We start from the raw sequence: 20,228 nt of genomic DNA on the forward strand, positions 1-20,228 counted from the left end.
AAATCACCCCAGGATCATATGTCTAATAGCAGATTCCTACAGTATGTTTTAGTCCCAGAAAAGCAGTTTTTTGTATTTTTACTGCTCTAGGTAATATCTGTAGGGGCTGCAGACGTCTATAAAGGAGACAGGAGTCGGAGATAATGGAAGGGAAAGGTGTGGTGTTGGGGGGATTGCTATAAATGGAACCAGGTGTGGACACCAATAGTAGTAATTGTACCTGCAGACAGTCCAGCAGCAGCAGCACTGAGAAGTCAGCTGTACTGTACTGCAGCAAGTCACCAGTGCATGCCATTGACAACACGCCTCAGGCTTAGTCTCCTGCAGACCTGTGAGGGTTAAAAAGTTTTTAAACACAGGTTATTTAACATGAACATATGGAACTCCTGCAACACAGTAATGCATTATATTGTTATTCCCAAAGGAGCCAGCCCTGTGGGTGCCATAGCATATGTGAGTCATATGGGGGACGTAGTGTGAGCACCCCCCCCCCCCCAGCATGGGAGTAAAAAAAAAAGTTAGCTCCCATAATTTTTCTTTTATTTCTAAGGCGTCACAAGGGTTCCGTAGGATTGTACAAAGGGTTAAAAAGACAACAAATATACTGTACAGCCAGTATATATAGACAGTATATGGAGTACCATAGACACATAAATGCATATCATTCCATCTAATATATCCAGCATTATATATATATATAGAAGAAGAAGCTGCACTTTCCCTCCTGTTATCTCCTGATTCCCGATCTTATCTCCCTGCAGAACACCAAGGCGGAGGGGGTCACACTTCACTGCACCCCTATGATGACAAATCAGTCCTAAAAATCCTGTCCTTCCTCTGGTCCCTCTGTAGCTGGTAGACAGCCCACTCCTCCAGCACCCTAAAGAGCCTGGCTTTCATCCTCTGCTACAAAATATCCATGAAGGTTACCGGCAAGCGGCGGCAGCAGCAGCAGCAGTTCCCCTGATGTTCCATAGAATATATAGGGAATATAAGGCTACAATGTATCTCCTGCTTCTTATTGATCCGATCTCCGCTGCTGCCTTATAGAATCCTCTGCAATTTCCAGCTGTAAATCACAGTACAGCGACAGGCCGCGCCCCGCCGCCTCCTGATTGACCAGCCAACTCCTTGTCATTTGCATCCTGCTCTCTGATTGGCCGGCCGGTTATACAAGCCTTTACATAAGCTTGGCATCGCTGGCAGAGTTGTATAAAGCACAGGAGAGATAAAGGAAAAAGGAAACTTGTCAACTCCTGGAAACATTGTTGTGGGTGAGGATGCCGCAGGCTCATCCCTGCCTCCCTGTGAGTAGTACTATCAGCCCCCTGCTACTGATAAGGGTGTTAACAGACCCTTGTGTGCATTGTTATTTATTTATGTCATTTGTTTTATTTATTGATTTCATTTATTTGTTTGTTTATTTATGTTTAAGCTGTAAACTCCGCGTGTCTGCTGCATATATTATGGTGAATCGGGGGACACTTGCCTACTGGCACTGAGATTGTGTGCAGTCCCCTTTTTTTGGCATTTCATGCAATGATTGATGGGTGTACTGATGCGAAGAGAAGACGTTAATGACTGTATGACTTGGAGACTGCAGGCAATAGCAGCCCTATAGATCCTACAGTATAGTCATACAGTGTATAGTATAGGACCTAGGTGGCTATGGGAAGCGCTGGGAAGAAGAGCCCGTGGCGTCTGCTTTGTGGGCATTACTGGAAGGTACCGTACAAGGCAGAATTACGTTTATCTATCGGTAACTTCGTGAAGCTGTGTCACTGGAGACGGTATTTGGATGACCCTTTGTGCTATTCTACCCAGTGGCTACTGGTGTAATCGGTGCCCATGGGCTCCTGCCTGGGTTAATGCAGTCCCTGACAGTGGGCACTGAGCTGGCGTGTGGCTACATTTGGAGTGGAGCGGTGTCTTCGCATTATCCTCGTGTAAAGAATGTTAATATTTAATTGTCAGATAATTGTCCTCTCTGGCACAGTCACACAGCGCTGGTAATTACAGGTAGATTCATAGCAGCACTCAGCGCCATCCGCCCCCTGCATGTCACCTCGGGGCTCATGTCAGGTTATTAAAAGTTCTAATAAGACTACATACTTTTCTATGTGCCTGGTGTTAGCAGAATGTCACTGTGCTACTCTCTCTTCCATCCTGGGGATATAGGAGGGCTGTCTGCTGCCTGTAGTACTGTGGGGTCTTCTGTGCCACCCCAAAGGCTTTATACAGTATGCAGAACAGTCATCTGAAAGCTGTCTGTGCAATGCTGGGGTTATTACTAGCATACTTGCAATAATTGGGTTCTTTGTATATATATATATATATATATATATATATATATATATATATATATACTCACATATACAGTGTGTGTATGTATGTATATATATATATATTTGAAATATGTAAATTATATATATATATATATATATATATATACACACAGACACACACAAACACACACACACACATATATTTATATATATATATATATATATTATATATACTGTATATACAGTATGTTATGAAACTTTACATTTTTAAATTGCTTGGAAACTTCTGGTATTTGTACCCATAGAACCCTATTTTTTGTTACCTGGACCCTATAGGTGGCAGAGGCTGCCTCCACAACGCAGGAGGGTCCTGAGCCTTATTCTGGATGACATGACAAATCTGTGTTGTGCGTTTAATCACCGAGATGCTCAGTAAGAACACGACACAGTACAGTACACAAGTTGCTGAGGTTGTTGAGGCCTCATTGGTGCTCATTGCTAGTTAGTCTCACCCCAGCGCACTGGCACATACACTCACAGTTGTGAGGCTGCTCCTGTCTACCGCCACCAGGCTCTTCCAATATTTACTCTGAGTAATGGATGTCCTAGGAAGGAGATTTCTCCGGCATCTGACTTCATGAGGGTTGAAGCATATGTCAGAATGTCTGTGATAGTAAAATATTCTTAGTGCATCCACTTTATATGTGTGATACTGCAGTGTCAGGGGGGAGGTGGTGCATGCAAGCCAAGGAACAGAGTTTAGTACATAGCTATATACCCATATATACTAGTCCAATATCTCCATGTATTCTAGTAAGGTATTAGGCAAATGCTGCATTCCCTCTGCTGATGCACTGGATCATACAGGATTTGATTCCCCTAGTATTACCTGATCGCTGTACCATCAGCCTCAGGCAGCAGTAATTCCTCACTGGCGGAATTGCAGACAATGCTACATGCTGGTATATAATTACAGTATTGGGACACAGATGAGTTTAATTTGAATGGCCCTGTTTTACATTAAGTAAATATTTGTAGGGGGTGCTTAGTAAAGCAGGCGTGATATATGAGCAGTCTCCCCGGACTTGGGGAACGGTTACGCTTGGACACTTTTTAAAATGTCTGCAAATCATTAAGCAGTTGTTTAATTAAATTGAATGTCTATGTCATCAATATCTGCCTGGGCTGCAAGGGGAGCGTGGACATGTCCTGCTTCAGTGTATGCATAGCAGCACAGCATCAGGAGCAGGGAGCCCAAGTGTATTGTGACACAAAGGAGGCATTTTCTGCACAGAGATGAGCTGAGTATGGCTGGGGTGTGTGTGTGTGTGTGTGTGGGGGGGGGGGGGGTCACAGCAGGAGCTGTAGGTTAGTGGCCTGTAAACTTTTATTGTATGGGGCACCCCTTGGACAATTAACCACATTTTTCACTCTACCAGGGCCACAAAACTGGCAACAGATATTCCCTGGTGCCAGTGGGGACCTACAGTAACTGTATCTTCATTGTTTCTTAATTGGAATATATTTGGAATTGTGCAGAACAACTTACTAAACAATTTCCAAGTAGTCCTGGAACCTCATTACCTCTCCTATACTACACCTATACAGGAAAATATATAAGAGCGAGGGGTACATTTACTAATATTGTAGATGGGATGTTTCCCATAGCAACCAATGAGATTCTTTCTATTATCTTCTAGAAGGTGTTAAATAGATAAAAAGTAGAATATAATTGGTTGCTAGGGGTAACATCCCATCTTCAATAGATCTTCCAAATTAGTCAATTCACCTCAGTGAGAGAGCTAGACTTCTGCCCACCCACCCACGCAGCATTCCACACCAACAAGTACCAATACTGTCCGGTTATACTCTCCACCCCTGCTACCGCCATTGATACCATGGTTCAGGCCCTATACATGACACTGGGACAATGTCACAGAATTACAACACACCTTACATTTGGGCAGGAAAGCCTGCGCCGATGTGAACATTTTTTGCGTCAACAACGATATTAACCCTATGAGTACCGACATCTCTGTGAGCGATGTGCAAGACATCGGCTAAAAATGCCGGCGTCGCTCACATTTGTTATATAAATTCAAATAAAAAAATGTTAAAAAAAGATTCTATTTCCTTCATAAGGTAACATTCCAGGTCATTATGAGGAGTAAAAATGTTTGCCTATTTTCTACGGCTATTTTGACAAATTCACTTGGCCTTCAAAGGGTTAAACAATAACGTCTTTTCATCGGTAATCACACGTTTATCATAGTTCAGAATTCAGTCGGCGGTAATAAATGAGGGCCCTTTTTTATTAGTATCTCTGCAAAAACTTTAAAGAATATATATATTCTTGGGTAGCATTTATTTATTTCTTAATCTGTTATTATATATTGTAGCACAGCCAATTCCATTGCATTTTACAAATGGTAACCGTGATAACACCAACTGGGTAGTTACTGATAATGGTCAAATGTCACTTATGTTATACATGTTGCTATTGGTTACGATTGTGCTATGTTATAAATGAGGAATCAGCTGTTTACAATCATTTTGTAAAATACTTTATATATTATATCTGTCGGCATTCTCAATATTGCCAGTTTAAAGTGAGAAGAAGAGACTTGCGGAACTGGGACATCTGTAGTTTAACTTTTTCTTGTATCAACCTTTAATCTTGTACCACCATTGATTCACCGATGCAACAACGTAACTTTATTGTATTACAAAACGATATACATCGCCCCACCAACCAATACCTATTGCTGGAATTTGCAGACCCTCGCCACACTGAAGTGTGATATATTGTAGTTAGACTTTCTATTCATCCTGCAATCTGTGGATGAAGGACGTTTAGCAGTACCTAGAATCTCTCGTAATTCATCTGAGTCGAGCTTTTAGCCATGATAGATCCGACTCTACACAGCTCAAGAGGCCCCTGATCTAGAATCCTTCAAAAAATCAAACTCAAGACTTTCCTGTTTACTCCAACATTTCCTTATTTATTGTTTATGAATAGCTTTTCTGTACTTCATTGTTCCTGTACTGTATTACATTCATTCTATCCGTGGAACTGTTTTGGAAACTTTGACGCGTGCTGATATAGGTTGTTAAAGGCTTACCTGCGAGGATGAAACACAATATAGAGAACAACCGTCATATCATACTAGACTAATTGTCTCTAAATTATTCTCTATAGCATAATTCTACGTATTTGTCTTTTCTATCATTCCAAAAAAAATCTATAGCTTACAAAGTAGTATATTTTATCTGTCGGAATACTCGAGACCTCATATTGCACAATGTATGGGCTAGTTTCTGCAATCTAGTTTGGTTCCATTAGAAGCTCTATTGGTTCATCATTATCTGGGTAGTTAAGTCAGAATCTTATCAGTCGGAGATCTATTTCCATTATAGTGCAAAATCTGCCTTCCTTCGTCAGGCTCTCAATCACTGTGACTTGCCGGAATCAGGATAACAATGTTAGATTGGGGACATATTTTGTGACCTTGTGCAATGGCAGCCGAGAGTTGTAAGGAGCTTGTTTTTTGCGTAATCCACGACAAGTCACGTTCCAGGCTACCACATATGGTGGCTGCTTTCAGTTAATAAGAAATTGATTTATTTGTAATATACTCTCATTTTCTCCGTCCCCTCATTTTCCCTTCCAATTCAGTTTTCAATTTGTTGCCTCTAAAGTATTTCGCTTTCTTCCTGATCTTTTTGGTTGATGAGCCTCATATATATATATATTATTTATTAACAGTTTTCTTATATGGCGCACACATATTCCGCAGCGCTTTACAGAGAATATTAGAACATTCACATCAGTCCCTGCCCCAGTGGAGCTTACAATCTATATTCCCTACCACATGTACACGCGCACACAGACATTCTAGGGTTAATTTTGTACTGATAACCTACCAGTATATTTTTGGATTGTGGGAGGAAACCGGAGTACCCGGAGGAAACCCATGCAAGCATGGGGAGAATATACAAACTCTGCACAGTTAGGGCCATGGAGGGGATAGAACTCATGACCTCAGCGCTGTGAGGCAGTAAATCTAACACTGCTGCCTATATATATATATATATATATATATATATATAAATACTACCTTTGAGTGCCAGTGTTGCTGTGAAATATCCTCAAAATATTTATTAAAAATGCCAGTGCCGCTCACACTGACTGTTCTTTTTTTGGGGTGCGATATTTAACTAAACTTCAATGAATTAACTTGGCCGTATTTGTATTTGTGTATACTAAAGGCACAGTCGCCAGCGATGCTGACATTTTTTAGTGGCTATTTCGAGCACCGCTCACAGCAACATTGACACTCAAAGAGTTAATATAAACACCTACATTTGAAATTTTAAAACAAGGAAGAGGATCTACATCTTTGCTCTTCCTTGATTAATAGGTATTCATGTGCACTAATTGCGCATATATCTGTTTTAATAAAGTACAGAATCTGCATTTTAAGCATGAATTACAGCACCTTGAATCTAGCGCAGTTGTGTTTTAAATTCACTGTTTTTTTCTTGTGAAATTCACAGCTGAATTAATTTTCATTTATAAGTCTTTAATTTAAAGCTGAGAATCATTAACAAATACGAGAAAGATCACTCAGGTATGCAAAAATATATAGCCGGGACAGTGTACCATATTCTTTCTAAAATATCATTACCATTGCTTCTTTCTCTTTAACTTGTCTATTTTGTAGTTCTCAAAAGTCCTTCATATCCGCTTTGATTTTCACCGGGATAAACTGTAGATCTGTAAAAAAGCTAATTAATATTAACACTTTATTGTCCTAAGACAACACATGACTGTACCATAACGTGTATTGGTATAGTAAAGAATTTGAGAATAAAAATCAGCCAACCAGATCATTACTGTCATTTTTCAAACGCAGCCTATAACATTGCAGTTAGGAGCTGATTGGTCTGTACTATGGGCCTTATTCTGATTGACTCGGACGGCTCCGTGTTCAGTCGGACGGCCGATGTTTGGTATTTGCACATGTGCAGAGGCGTATCTGCGCATGTGCAAACGCATCGCACGTCCGAACATGGAGTGAGTTCCGTGATGAAAATGATCGGTCAGAATCGTCTAATCAGGGGGTGGAGAGGGGCGTGAAGGGCTGCTTGGGCTCATTACCATATGCATACGCCCCGCGTTTCATGGGCGTTCGGATGAAAACACTGGGCGTACGTATGGTAATGCAGCTGTGACGCACGTGTGGTGGGCGGACTCCTGACATAGCCGGATGCCAGCTGCCCGCCCATATCCCTGCTGACCGCTCGGTCCATCCATCGGCGACCATCGCGGAGGATGGGGGAGGTTCCCATAGATGGGGGAGGTGTTCACATGAAACATCCACTGGCGGACCGTTCGGTCGGCATCTTACCGCACTCGGACGTGTGAGCAATCCTTACGGTAGGCGGGGCTAAGAACACTCGGTTCCTGTCCGAAAATACGCATCCGTCCGAGTCAACTAGAATAAGGGCCTATATCGTCCTGCTTTTAGCTGATTGGTCGCTACAGGCAACTTCTCCATTCTGGAGAAGGCTTGATACAGCCTCTGTGTGTTTCAACATTGATCGTATATTGTCAGCACCATCAGACATTAGACAACTCTATGGTTGATCAGAATTGTTGACAGTACATGGATGGCATACGGTCATATTGTCGACTGCATTTAGGTCGACAGTCATTAGGTCGACACCATGGGGTCGACAGGTGGGAAGGTCGACAGGGTTCTAGGTCGACATCGGACAAGGTCGACATGGGTTTAGGTCGACATATGCGTTAGGTCGACATGGGTTAGATCGACATGGGTTTTTTCACTGTTTTTTGAGCCGACATGTGCCGACAGGCGGTATTTCATGCCCTACCATCCACTAGGGTGTGGTGGGAGAATAAAATAGTGTGCCGGCGCAGCGAGGCACCTGCGGTTGACTTCCAACTGTGTTCATGTCGACTGTGTCGACATTCGGGTAAAAAACGAAAAGAAAAAAAACATGTCGACCCAACGACCTGTTGACCTAACCCATGTCGACCTAACACATATGTCGACCTAAACCCATGTCAAACTTGTCCCATATCGAACTAGACACCTGTCAATCTAGAACCCTGTCGACCTTCCCACCTGTCGACCCAACTGTGTCGACCTAATGACTGTCGACCTAACTATGATTGATAAAATGATCCACACCCACATGGATGCCACATCATCGGCCCGTTAGCATATGGGAATGCCCCATGTTTCATTAGCATTCCCATAAGAACACTGGGCGTTGGCATGCTAATGGGCCGATGACGTGGGCACTGGATGTCAGCTGGCCGCCTCTTCCCTCACAATGTGCACGCAAATCTAAGGTTGCTGTGAACATTGAATGATGTGGGTGTTCCCCGCAGGCTGCGAATGGATGTTTATAGAAAACATCCATTCGGAGCCAGCGCGAACGTACATGGCTTGCAAATGGTGGCCGGCGTACCGCCATTCACAAGGTGGGATCTGGTTGACTCGCAAGGATGCAAATTCGCATCCGAGCTAATCAACCAGAATAACCCCCAATAAGTGCACAATCTGGAACCGGATCCCAGGGGCAGAACTAGATATTCATAGGCCCCATATTTAGCAAGGGCCCCGTATTTAGCAACTGATGGTGATAAATGTATGTAAAACATACTACTTAGACAGCAAAGAGGGGCCCCCTTCAGCTCTGGGCCCCATAGCAGCTGCACCCCTTGCACCTATGGTAGTTGCGCCCTTGCCTGATCCCATTGGGGATTTCTGCTGTGTCAGAGCCGGATTAAGGGGTAGACAGGGGCTACGTTACTTTGGGCCCCCTTAATCTCACCCCCCCCCCCCCTTATTGTCATTGCCTGTTTGCACAGAGACCCTAGTTGGGGGCACAATTCAGTTTTCGCAGAGAGAGAGAGAGAGACAGCCTTGTCCCCATCTCTGCCCTGGCCCGGTGCCAACCGCAGGCATGGTTCCAGTTGCCGCGTATGAACAACGGACGGCTCCTTACAGACAGAATAGGACACAATATAATAACACTAGGTGATTCATCGCGCTCTTCACACCGGCGTAAGGGGCTGCGCCCCCTTAATTTGTGAACGTTTGTATATGAGAAATATTAGGTTAGAATTGTATGAAAGATGCCCTGTAGTGCAACTTGGGTGTCCACGAATCGCAGGAGGGGGGGTCGCGAATTGCGGGATGGGGGGTCGCGGGGGGTGCCGTGAATCGCGGGAGGGGGGGGTTGCGGGGGGGTGGGGGGTTGGTTGCTGCGAATCGCGGGAGGGGAGGGGTTGCAGAGATTCGCGGGAGGGGGGTGACGGGGGGGTGGGTTGCCGCAAATCGCGGGAGGGGGGGTTGCGGGGGCGGGGGTTGCGGCGAATCCTGGGAGGGGGGGTCGCGGGGGTGTGCCAAGAATCGTGGGAGGAGGGGTCATGGGGTGGGGTGCCGAGAATCGCGGGAGGGGGGGTCGCGCATGGGGGGGGTGTGACGCGAATCGCCACAAGAAAAAATCAACACAGAAAGGTCAACACATGTAAATGTTGACATAAGTGTGGCACTTCATTGGTGTCCATGTCGACACATGAGAATGAATATGAAAACATTCAAAAAATGAAAAATAAATCTTCAAAAACTCATGTCAACCTTTTTCATTGTCGACCATAGCCATGTCAGTGTTTTGCATGTGCCATATAATCCTGGGGCTGCCGCGAATCGTGGGGGGGGTGCCACGAATTGCGGGAGGAGGGGTCGCAGGGGGTGGGTGCCGCGAATCGCGGGAGGACGGGGTTCACGGGGGTTCCGGTGGGGGGTTCCCGCGAATTGTGGTAGAGGGGTCGCGGGGCGGTGCCTGGGGGTGCCGCGAATCGCGGGAGGGGAGGTTGCGGGGGGGGGGGGGGTGTGTGACGCGAATCGCCACAGGAAAAAATCGACACAGAAAGGTCAACACATGCAAATGTTGACATAAGTGTGGCACTTCATTGGTGTCATGTCGACACATGACAATGAATATGGAAACATAAAAAAAAAAAAATCTACAAAAACTCATGTCAACCTTTTTCATTGTCGACCATAGCCATGTCAGTGTTTTGCATGTGTCATTTAATCCTGGGTCTGCTGTGAATTGCGGGGGGTGCCGCGATTCGCGGGAGGGGGGACGCGGGGGGGGGGTGCCGGGAATCGCGCAAGGGGGGGTCGCGGGTGGGTTCTTTTTGCCGCGAATCGCGGGATGGGGGGTCGCGGGGGAGGGTTTTTTTTTTCCCGCGAATCGCGGGAGGGGGGGTCACGGGGGGGGTTTTGCCGCAAATCACGGGAGGGGTGGTCGCGAGGGGGTGGGGGCGGCGGGGGGCACTCACCTGGTGGCTGTGGAGTAGCAGTGCTGGGCAACATGGGGAGGCAGAGGGTGTCTGGCACTGTCTGTGGGCTCACTGGGCTGGTTCTCTGTCATGTGAGTCAGTCATGTGAGTCAGAGGCTCCACCCAGCGTTATACACACACTCACACACTTTGAGTGACAGATGTAGCCAAATATATAAGAGATTATTGGATACAATCTAAAAACAATCTTGTCCACACTTAAAAATATATATATATATCTAGTGAGTGAGCGCTCGAGAATACGCAACCATATCATTATTAACCCTTTGACTGCCAACGTTGCTGGGAGAGATGTGCAAAATATCAAAGGGTTAATAAATATTTTGACTTATTAGTAAAAACCAAAGTCCAGATTTTTCCGAGCATGATGCGTGTGGTGATTTCAACGAACCCATCAGCTGTGAATGGTTATTGAATGTCAGTATATTTCCTGCTGGATGTAGATGGTGAAGCCGTTCTATAACAGAGGGCAGGAGAATTCAATTTTTTTTCTTATTATTGACTCTTTTTCACCCTGGAGCTATGGAAGTTCCAAAGTCCAGAATCTTTTAAAAAGGTGTGAGCTCCGAATGATGAAAATGAAGCGAATTCTAGCCACCGATGTCCTCTCAGCTGCGCTGTCAATTAACGCCTGGAGATTGCTTTCATACTTCTACCGGCTGCCAGCTGAAGAGACGTATCGGGTGCAGCAGTGGCAGGGATGAGCTTCTGTCGGACTGTAGGAATCCTGTGGCTCAGCTAGTTTAGGGGGGTGGAGTGCGATACATAAACTTATTATGCAGAGATCCCGTTTAAGTGACTCTGGATTGTCTTGGTTTCCCTGCCCTTGAAGATTGAAAACAGTTTATGTTGGGATTCGGGATTAACCAGTAGGTGGTGGTAACTGTCATTCAATTATTGCTGCATAAGGCAGCGATAAATAATTATTATCCTTAAGGGTATTGTAGCACCATACAAGAGGATACGTCTGTATCATGGGGCATACACACGGAGCGATTTAAGCCCCATTTCTAACTAGTTCGCTTAAAAAATGAAGCACAAATTGTTGCGCGTGTATGTCCCTTAGCGATGCGCTGCCCCACGTGTCGCTATCGCCATGCTTGAAATATCTAGTCATCGCCCGCATTCTCTATTGAGAACATGGGCAGTGACAGATCGCTGGTGCGGCGCGGTGTGCTGAGCGATCTGAGCGGTTCAGTGTCCCTCAGCACAAAGCCCCTGTCGCTATGTGTCCAGGGGGCTTAAGACTATTAAAAAATTTCCATTTTGTTTTTTGTTTTTTTTAGTTAAAAAAATTGATAATCATTATTAAAAAACGATGGGGCAAAACAGCCACCTGCCATTTACAGTGCAACACCATTGTGCTCTGGAAAAATGTGACAGTTGGTGAACTCTCCCCGTGCAATTTCTGGGTGATCTGGAACATGTGAGCTGTCGGGTGGTCCGGAAACTGTGACAGTTATTTGCAGGGATTCTTTTCAAATTCTACTCCTAAAAGGATGAAAAATGGTGAAATGTTCCACACATCAGTTTATAGAATTAGCGTTTGAATACAGTAAGTACATTTTTAAAAGCTTTTACTTTGTGCCATGTACCCACCTATGCCACACCATGCCCTCACTGTGGCATCCTGGTTGCCAGAAGGTTGGCAAAGATGTGTAATGTGTTATACAATGCTGCTTTTTTCTGAACCTTTGCATCGAGTTCAATCGATAGTGTTTAGGTACTGAAAACTATCATTTCCTAGCACTATACTGTGCAATACTGGTACCGGTCAATAAATCTACAGTGTCTAGATAGACCGTGAAAAGGTCGACACATAAAAAAGTCGACACATAAAAAAGGTCATTGTGAGTTAGCTGCCTACGACTGATTTCTCCTGCCTTCGGAAATAAAAGTAATTCTCAACTGACTTTTATTTCCTTTGGTGTCCGCCGAAGAGGGGGCGGGCGCTGATGTCCTAAGACGTCAGCTGCTCGCCCCCGGCAGGCATCGGGCCACCGGGCCAGAACGCCCGGCATTTGTAGTGGGTTGACCCATGGGCAAGCCCCGTTTGTTGCCGGGATCCGAACATGTGCAAATACAAGCTTGTGCATGCTCAGACCCCCCCACCATCCGAATAGGGCCGAATTCCGTCCCTTCGGAATGGTGCTGAATCCCCGCCATTGTGATGCCTCGAGTCCTGTTGGAGAAAGTGCGCGATGTAAATAAACCTTACTTACTGACACTGTACTGCAGGGCTTAGTGATAAAAATCAAAAGTCAAAAAAAAATTTCGTCTCTTCAGCTATGATGCAAATGCGTCTTCCACCGTCACATGACTTGCTATCTTCCATTGTGCTTTGCAGCAATTTCCTTTTATCATCAAACAGAGCTGTAATTATACTTGTTCTGCTGTACGGAACAAAGTTCTATCCGGATACATCCGTATGTAATTTCCTACCCTAGGGCAGTGGAAACACAGAGCCTGATTCAGGGGTCGACAAATATTACTTATCCCCTGGGTCTCTGTATGCAGCTGCTGTGCAATAATATGCAAATTTGAAAACAGATCTGACACGCCCCCGTTTTCTGTAATGTTGCGTGTTACCGGCCTGTCTCTAACAGGCAGGAACATGTCAATCATGCAGCAGCATTTTGGGCACTGTGGGTGACATCGCAGTCCTGGATCAGCAATATGATGATGTACTTAGTTACATCAATCAGCTTGATCTAACATAGACGTAAGTAAAAATAAAGATACTTAGTATGTAGTAAATAGTCCTACAGTGCTGCCACTAGAAATTGCGGGGCTCCGAACGGATTATTAGTCCACCCCCCCCCCCCACACACACACACACACACACTTGCACAGTGCGGCGCAAGTGGAATCCCACTGTTCCGTCTTCAGTCTTCTCCTCCACCTCTGGAGTCTGGGCACTGGTGGCCATTTAGAATACTTGTAAGCCAATCAGTGTTTGCGGTCCAGCAGCCAATCAGAGTGGCTGCCGATACGAAAGCTCTGATTGGTTCAGGAAACGGTGCCACATTTTAAATGGCCGCCAGCGTCTGTAGGTGAACTTGGGGAAGTAGAAGCCTGCGCTCCAGGAGCAGTGTCTAGGCTTCAGCCAGGGAAGCTCAGCAGAGGCAATCGGGGATGCGGTGGATGGAATGAGTGGCCTTCACTCCCGGTCAGAGTCGCCGGGCCCAGGACAGCTGTGCCCGCAGCACCCCCTTTATGGCGGCCCTGCATGCCTACACAGTATATTATAACTCTGGTGCTGCCCACGTCAGGCCACATCTACAAAGCTTTCCAGGGCCACTTATAGTTCCCAATCTGCCACTACCTCCAACTATACTTTATCGAGATGCCTGCTGTTGCCTTTATCTCTACCGTCACCCACAGGACACAGATGTAAGACGATGAGCAGTTTACGTTATCTCCGTCATTCTATGCATTGGGTCTGAGTCCCAAACATCTGGCAGCTGAGATTGGTTTAGAATGGCTAAACACATTTGTTCCAGCCGCTATCATTGTCAGGCGGGCGATTGCTGTTTTTGCCACTTTGCCAGCAACACGATAATGGTTTCCAAAGTTCACTTACGATGTTCGCCATCCTTGAGACTCCTGTATTTTCCAGATGGTTCCAAACTTGACATCTGCATCTTCCTGGGCTCGGCTCTCGTTGACTTGTTTTTCGATTTGGGCTTCTAATTTCATTAGGCAATAGCGTTTTTTATTTATTTTATCTCCTTTTCCTTTTATTATCTTTGCCGAAATTCCTGTTCATTTAGCGGAGATTGCCGAGTTCGATATCATTAGTGAACAGTTGTGCATGCTGATTTAAACCAAGCTGTTGGAAGGAAATAAGAAAAATAGCCAGAAAATAGTCATTTATTGGTCTGTTAATGAGTAATGATTTCCCGCGGTTTATGTAAAGCACCACCGGGAACATACTGGAGACTCAAGAGCTTGGGACTAGAATATTAATACATGTGCACTCGCACCGTCACGTTCTTCTTAACCCTTTGAGTGCCAAGTTGATGTGTCGAAATAGCGGTGAAAATTGGCAAGCAAATATTTGTATTCGTAATGAAAACTTTTTTTTAACCCAACATTTATTTGAATTTATATGACAAACGTGAGCGACGCCGGCATTTTACTGTATAGGGGAGAGTTTGCACATCTCTCTGTTGGTACTCAAAGGGTTAACACACTTACACCATATCTGGCCTTATAAAAAGTGTGACCGATAATGGAATGAATATGATTCCATGATATTTATAGCAGGTGATAAGATAGGGGGGGGGGGGAGGTGTTTATGGGTGGGGGGGAGTGGAAAAAAAATTGCAGTATTATTTTATCTTTATCGGTGCAGCACCATATGTTTAAAATACATAGGGACATATTTATGAAAGGTCATTTTAAAGTTTTTGGGGGGATAGTCACAAAATGTAAGGATCAAAGGGATGTACTGTATGACTATGGAGAGGGTTCCGCAGAACATCTACCGTTTCTGATGTGATTACTCAAATGTACCACAGCAAAAGCAGTCTGCCTGTATTAAGGATAGCATTTCTGGAGCGTGGGGCTCGTAGCTAACGCCATCGTCAGATGGCGTTAGCTCACAGCAGGCTACTCTATTGCATTTTTTTATGGGAGTGGGATTTTCCAAATCCCTCTCTGTTAGCTATACCCCGTTCCTGAACCTTAACCCTCCCCATTAGTGCCTAACCTTAACCCACCCCCTCTGAGCCTAACATTAACTGCCCCCCCCCCTTTGTGCCAAACGCTAACCCTCCCTCCCCGAAGCCTAACCCTATTGCTCCCCACAAACTGGTAGGTGGTGAGCACAGGTGCAAAATTATCATCCCAGCCCAAGTTCACAATATATAACACTGCAGTGGGTGACAGGGAGAGGCAGGAGGAGAAAGAGTGTGTCAGGGAAAAACAGTGGGTGACGGGGAGAGGCAGAGAGTGACAGGGAGAGGCAGGAAGAGGCAGAGTGTGTCAAGGGAAAACAGTGGGTGATGGGGAGAGGCAGAGTGTGACAAGGAGAGGCAGGGGAGGCAGAGTGTGTCAGGGGAAAAACAGTGGATGACAGGGAGAGGCAGAGTGTGACAGATAGATGCAGGGGGAGGCAGAGTGTGTCAGGGAAAAACAGTGGGTGACGGGGAGAGGCAGAGTGTGACAGGGAGATGCAGGGGGAGACAGAGTGTGTCAGGGGAAAACAGTGGGTGGCAGGAGGAGGGTAATAGGGGCAGCAATGGGCTCCTGCTGCACCAATGGTAGTTCCGCCTCTGGGGGAAGCACAAGAGCAGAGGGCCCTGCCCGTGACAGCTTATATACTATCATCTATATATATATATATATATTATATATATATATATGTATCTAGTGTCCGTGTGTCACTGAAACACTGCCATCTGTTGGCAGCGAGTGAAACTACATCTAGAAGAATTGCGTCATGCATACTTACACTGCCATCCGTGAAACTACATATTTGTAAAGCGCAACTGAATCTGCTGCGCTATATAATAAACTGTAAATAAATAAATACATATAGCTTTTGAAGCATTTGCTTGGAGTGGGCTTCCTCGTACTACATATAAGGGAACAGTTGGCTGGCGTATTGGGAAGAAGAGCAGATCGAGAGGGAAGATCACAGGGAACGCTGTTCACAATTTCTCTTTTTAACTATTCAGTGTCGATATTTATGGGCATTTTTAAAGCCACGGTGTAATTGCTTTTGCTCACTCCTGAGTATAGTATCGACGCTTGGCTGACTATAAATATCTACTAGTAAAAGTTATGGTACAGATAGTCTGATGTATAGACACTGTTGTAATGATCAGAAAACGACTCTATTAGTTATATAAGGCTCTATTTATTAAATGATGAGAGACGAACGTGAGAATAAGGGTGAGATTTAATAGGATGAGAGATTCAGATAGTGAGAGATTTGGTAAGAAATCTCCATTTTTTTTTAAAGCGGCAATCATTTACACTGCAAAACCAGTTTGATTTTGCAGTGTAAATGATTGCCGATTTAAAAAAATTCTTAACAAATCTCTCACTTTCTGAATCTCTCATCCTATTAAATCTTTGCCAGAGAAAAGGCTTGCCTCTATATATATATATATATACTGTGTGTGTGTGTGTGTGTGTGTGTGTGTATATATATATATATATATATATATATATATATATATATATATATATATATATATATATATATATATATATATAAAGGGATTACCACCAGTAATAAGACTGCTATCACCAGTGGTGACCACTCACAGTGATCAAGCCCATGCCTACGATTGTGGTGCTTCCGAAGAGGCCATGCCCCTCTTTTCTCTGATGGGGGGGGGGGGGCATGGGCGGTACTCTAGATGCTGCTGACCATACCCCCTGTCCCTTGTTTCAAAGAGGAAAAGAGGGCATGAAAATATCATGAAAAACTCATATCAACCTTTTTCCGTGTCAAGTCCATGCCTACGATTGTGGTGCTTCCGAAGAGGCCATGCCCCTCTTTTCTCTGATGGGGGGGCGTGGCCGGTACTCTAGATGCTGCTGACCATACCCCCTGTCCCTTGTTTCAAAGAGGAAAAGGGGGCATGAAAATATCATGAAAAACTCATATCAACCTTTTTCCGTGTCAGCCTTTTCTTTTCCTTTTGAGCATGTCGTTCTTCTGCCTGTACAGCAAATCACTTTGCACTTTAGCAGTGTGTCTGCAAAATCTTGTGGGCAGGACCTCACTGGGCAGTTGTGTGGGGCGGCCTTGCCCTTTACTGGGTGGCAGGCTGCCGCCACGGGTTGTAGTTTTGCTGATCCTCACAAATCTATAACCAATGCTGAATTAAGCCCATAACTAATGTGGCAGAGACAGCATCTATCCACATGAGAGTAGAGGATGTGGAGGATCCAGACCAGGTTTTGGAGCGGTAGCAGCAACAAACTGGTGATATCAGCAGCACCTGTGCTCTCTTTATAAAAGTGCTTCCAGGGCAGAGGGAAAATGCTCTGATGGTGGATTAGCTGCCCAAGCGATAGGCCGGGCTGTGGGCTACGGTAGGGACCACTGGAGCTTCTTGAAGTGCTTGTACTTTGCTGCGATTGCTGTAACGATCATTACTGTGCTGATTACGTACTACTGTATGCTGTTTAACTGCTATGAAAACAAAGAACAAGACTTCATCTTTTCCAGTGTATGTGCTCCAAACACAGAGGCGGCTTGGCCCACTGGGAAACCGGGCCATTTCCCGGTGGGCCGGACCAGATATCCCTCTGGCTAGGTCGCCTACCTTGGTTCCAGGGCTGCAGGAACCAAGCAGCCGCAGCCTGGTCACAAACGGCAGCATTGCCCAAAACAAATATGGCTGCTGCATATATGCATATATTATATGCACATATGCGGCGGCCATATTTGTTTTGGGCTATGCTGCACTTTGTGACCAGCTGCGGCCGCTGGTCGCTGTCGGATGACGACGGAAGCGCAGCGTTGCCTGGTGAGTAGTGTCCGCACATTGTTGTCATTGCATAATATATGCATCTGTGTTATATGCGCATGCGCACAACATTGCTGCATACAACACATCTATAATGTCACACAACTACAGAGAGATGGTTCTGGCTACAGCACTGCAGTCACAGTACAAGTTCTATTAGCAACACCTCGGTGAGCTGTGGACACAGATACGCCTGCCAGGGGGGCAGATCTATAGCAGCCAGGGGGCGAAAGCACAAGCATGATAAATAGAAGCAGCACTGTGTAGCCATTTCTGATTGGCTATTTGTGGAATCACCTGCAGCATGTATCATTTTGTTCATTAGCATTGCAGCTCTGTTCGATCAATTAATTAGATTAATTAGCATCATCTATTCAAATTACTTAATTGCCATTTCCATATGATTTGTTGCAGCCTAGAAGTGAGCTGATAATGAGTGATAACGTTTATTATGGTGGTACGATGTATCAGGTGCAGATGTCGCAGTTTTCTCCGCCTGGTAATAGCATTTGATTTGAATAGTTGAGTGCTCTATGTCAACGATGTGTTTACAGTAATCTGCAACAGTTCAGTGCATTCCAGCATTATGCTTTCCTACTGTAGCTAAACAGCAGTGGGCTGGCTGCAGTCATTGGGTTTGGTGGTGTTCTAGTCAGCGGTGGTTTTTACCTATGGGCTGCAGCCCCCCCAGGTAAAATCCGCCACTATAGTGAAGCTAGATGCAGTCTGTGAGACAGCTCTGGCTTCACTGTGACTGGCAGTGACTTCCTATTGGAAGTCCGACCTGCCAGTCACCCAAGGCAGTCCCATTAGGAGGTTTTCCTTCCCTCCGGGGCTGCCTCTTTGGCTTCTACAGCAGCCCATAGAACCAGGGGCAGGCGCAGTATCTAGTTTGGTGCTGCGCATGTGCGAGTCACGGTGCCTGTCATCTGTATTGTACAGGCGCCGGGAACGGGATTTAGCTTCTATGGGCTGCTGTGGAAGCAACCCTTAGAAGATAGGGTGCAGCACATGCGCAGAACAGAGATCGGTACTGCGCATATGGCAGTGCCTGTCATCATCCAAGCGTCGGGACTGCAGAGGAGGTAGGGACTGCCCGGGAACATCGGTGCTGAAGATCGACTAGGAGCAGCGGTGCATGGATCGCCGGGAGCAGAAGCGGCGGAGGGGGGGGGGGGGGGGGTTGCTGGCCTGCAGCAGCCCCCCTCCTACTATAAGATAGGAGCCACCACTGGTCATAGTCATACTTGCCTATACTCCCAGAATGGCCAGGAGGCTGGCGAAAATCAGGTGGCACTCCCAGCCACCTAGGAAAAAAATGTTTCCCAGCTTTCATCAGACTTACGCACAACACACGATTACCCCCCCTCCCCTCATCTGCTTGCACAACCCCCCCCCCCCCATCCAGCCCTACGCCTCCCACCCCCCCTCATCCACTTGCCTGTAGACCAAAAGAGGGCAAGGTGATAGTGCACTAACTCATCGTAACCCTGGCTCCACTATACCTGCTGGTAATTTGGACATTGTAAAGTGATGGTGCCATGGCGTGATTTCTTCTCCATACCCATGCACCGCCCACATACTCCAATGCCCCGCCCCCTGTTCATCCAGTAATACTGCTCCTTACTCACTGCTTCAGCAATTAAACACTTTTGTCTCAAAATAATACTTGAGGCAAAGATACTCCGTTATAATAAGGATCTCTCACATGTAAAAGGTGGAACCACAGCAGATATCTCAGTATATGCAGGAATCCCTTCATTTCCGACAGCAACCTCCATAGCTGTCAGACTCAAAGAGGAAGTACTTCCTCCAAACTTCACCTAATATACCCCTCTCTAAGTTGACGCCCCTATGCTACCTGGTTGGCTAACCTACCCGCCACTCACACATGAGCCTTTCCTGGCAATCTGGCCTTCTTCAATAACTTTATTTAAACAATCATTAAATTCACAGGCTCTTAAATACACTTGAGCCTATGCAGCCCTCGTTCTATCTTATGAAGTTTTGGAATGAGAAGCGTTCTAGCATTGTGCCCTGGCA

General features: G+C 45.6%; 1 protein-coding gene across 3 annotated transcripts in view; it reads left to right on the forward strand.

Moving 5' to 3' along the window:
* Positions 1-1,155: 1,155 nt before the first annotated feature.
* The window catches only part of CRTAC1 (cartilage acidic protein 1), a 527,150-nt gene continuing 508,077 nt past the window's right edge, over positions 1,156-20,228 (forward strand). For all 3 annotated transcript variants that reach the window (XM_083149576.1, XM_083149578.1, XM_083149579.1), the window contains exon 1: positions 1,156-1,307. In XM_083149576.1, coding sequence (XP_083005702.1) covers positions 1,281-1,307 — 27 coding nt within the window. In that variant the 5' untranslated portion in view covers positions 1,156-1,280. The remainder of the gene's footprint in view (positions 1,308-20,228) is intronic.

This window comes from Crinia signifera, chromosome 6 (genome assembly GCF_055691185.1).
Source record: "Crinia signifera chromosome 6, ASM5569118v1, whole genome shotgun sequence".
Classification (NCBI taxonomy): Eukaryota; Metazoa; Chordata; class Amphibia; order Anura; family Myobatrachidae; genus Crinia; species Crinia signifera.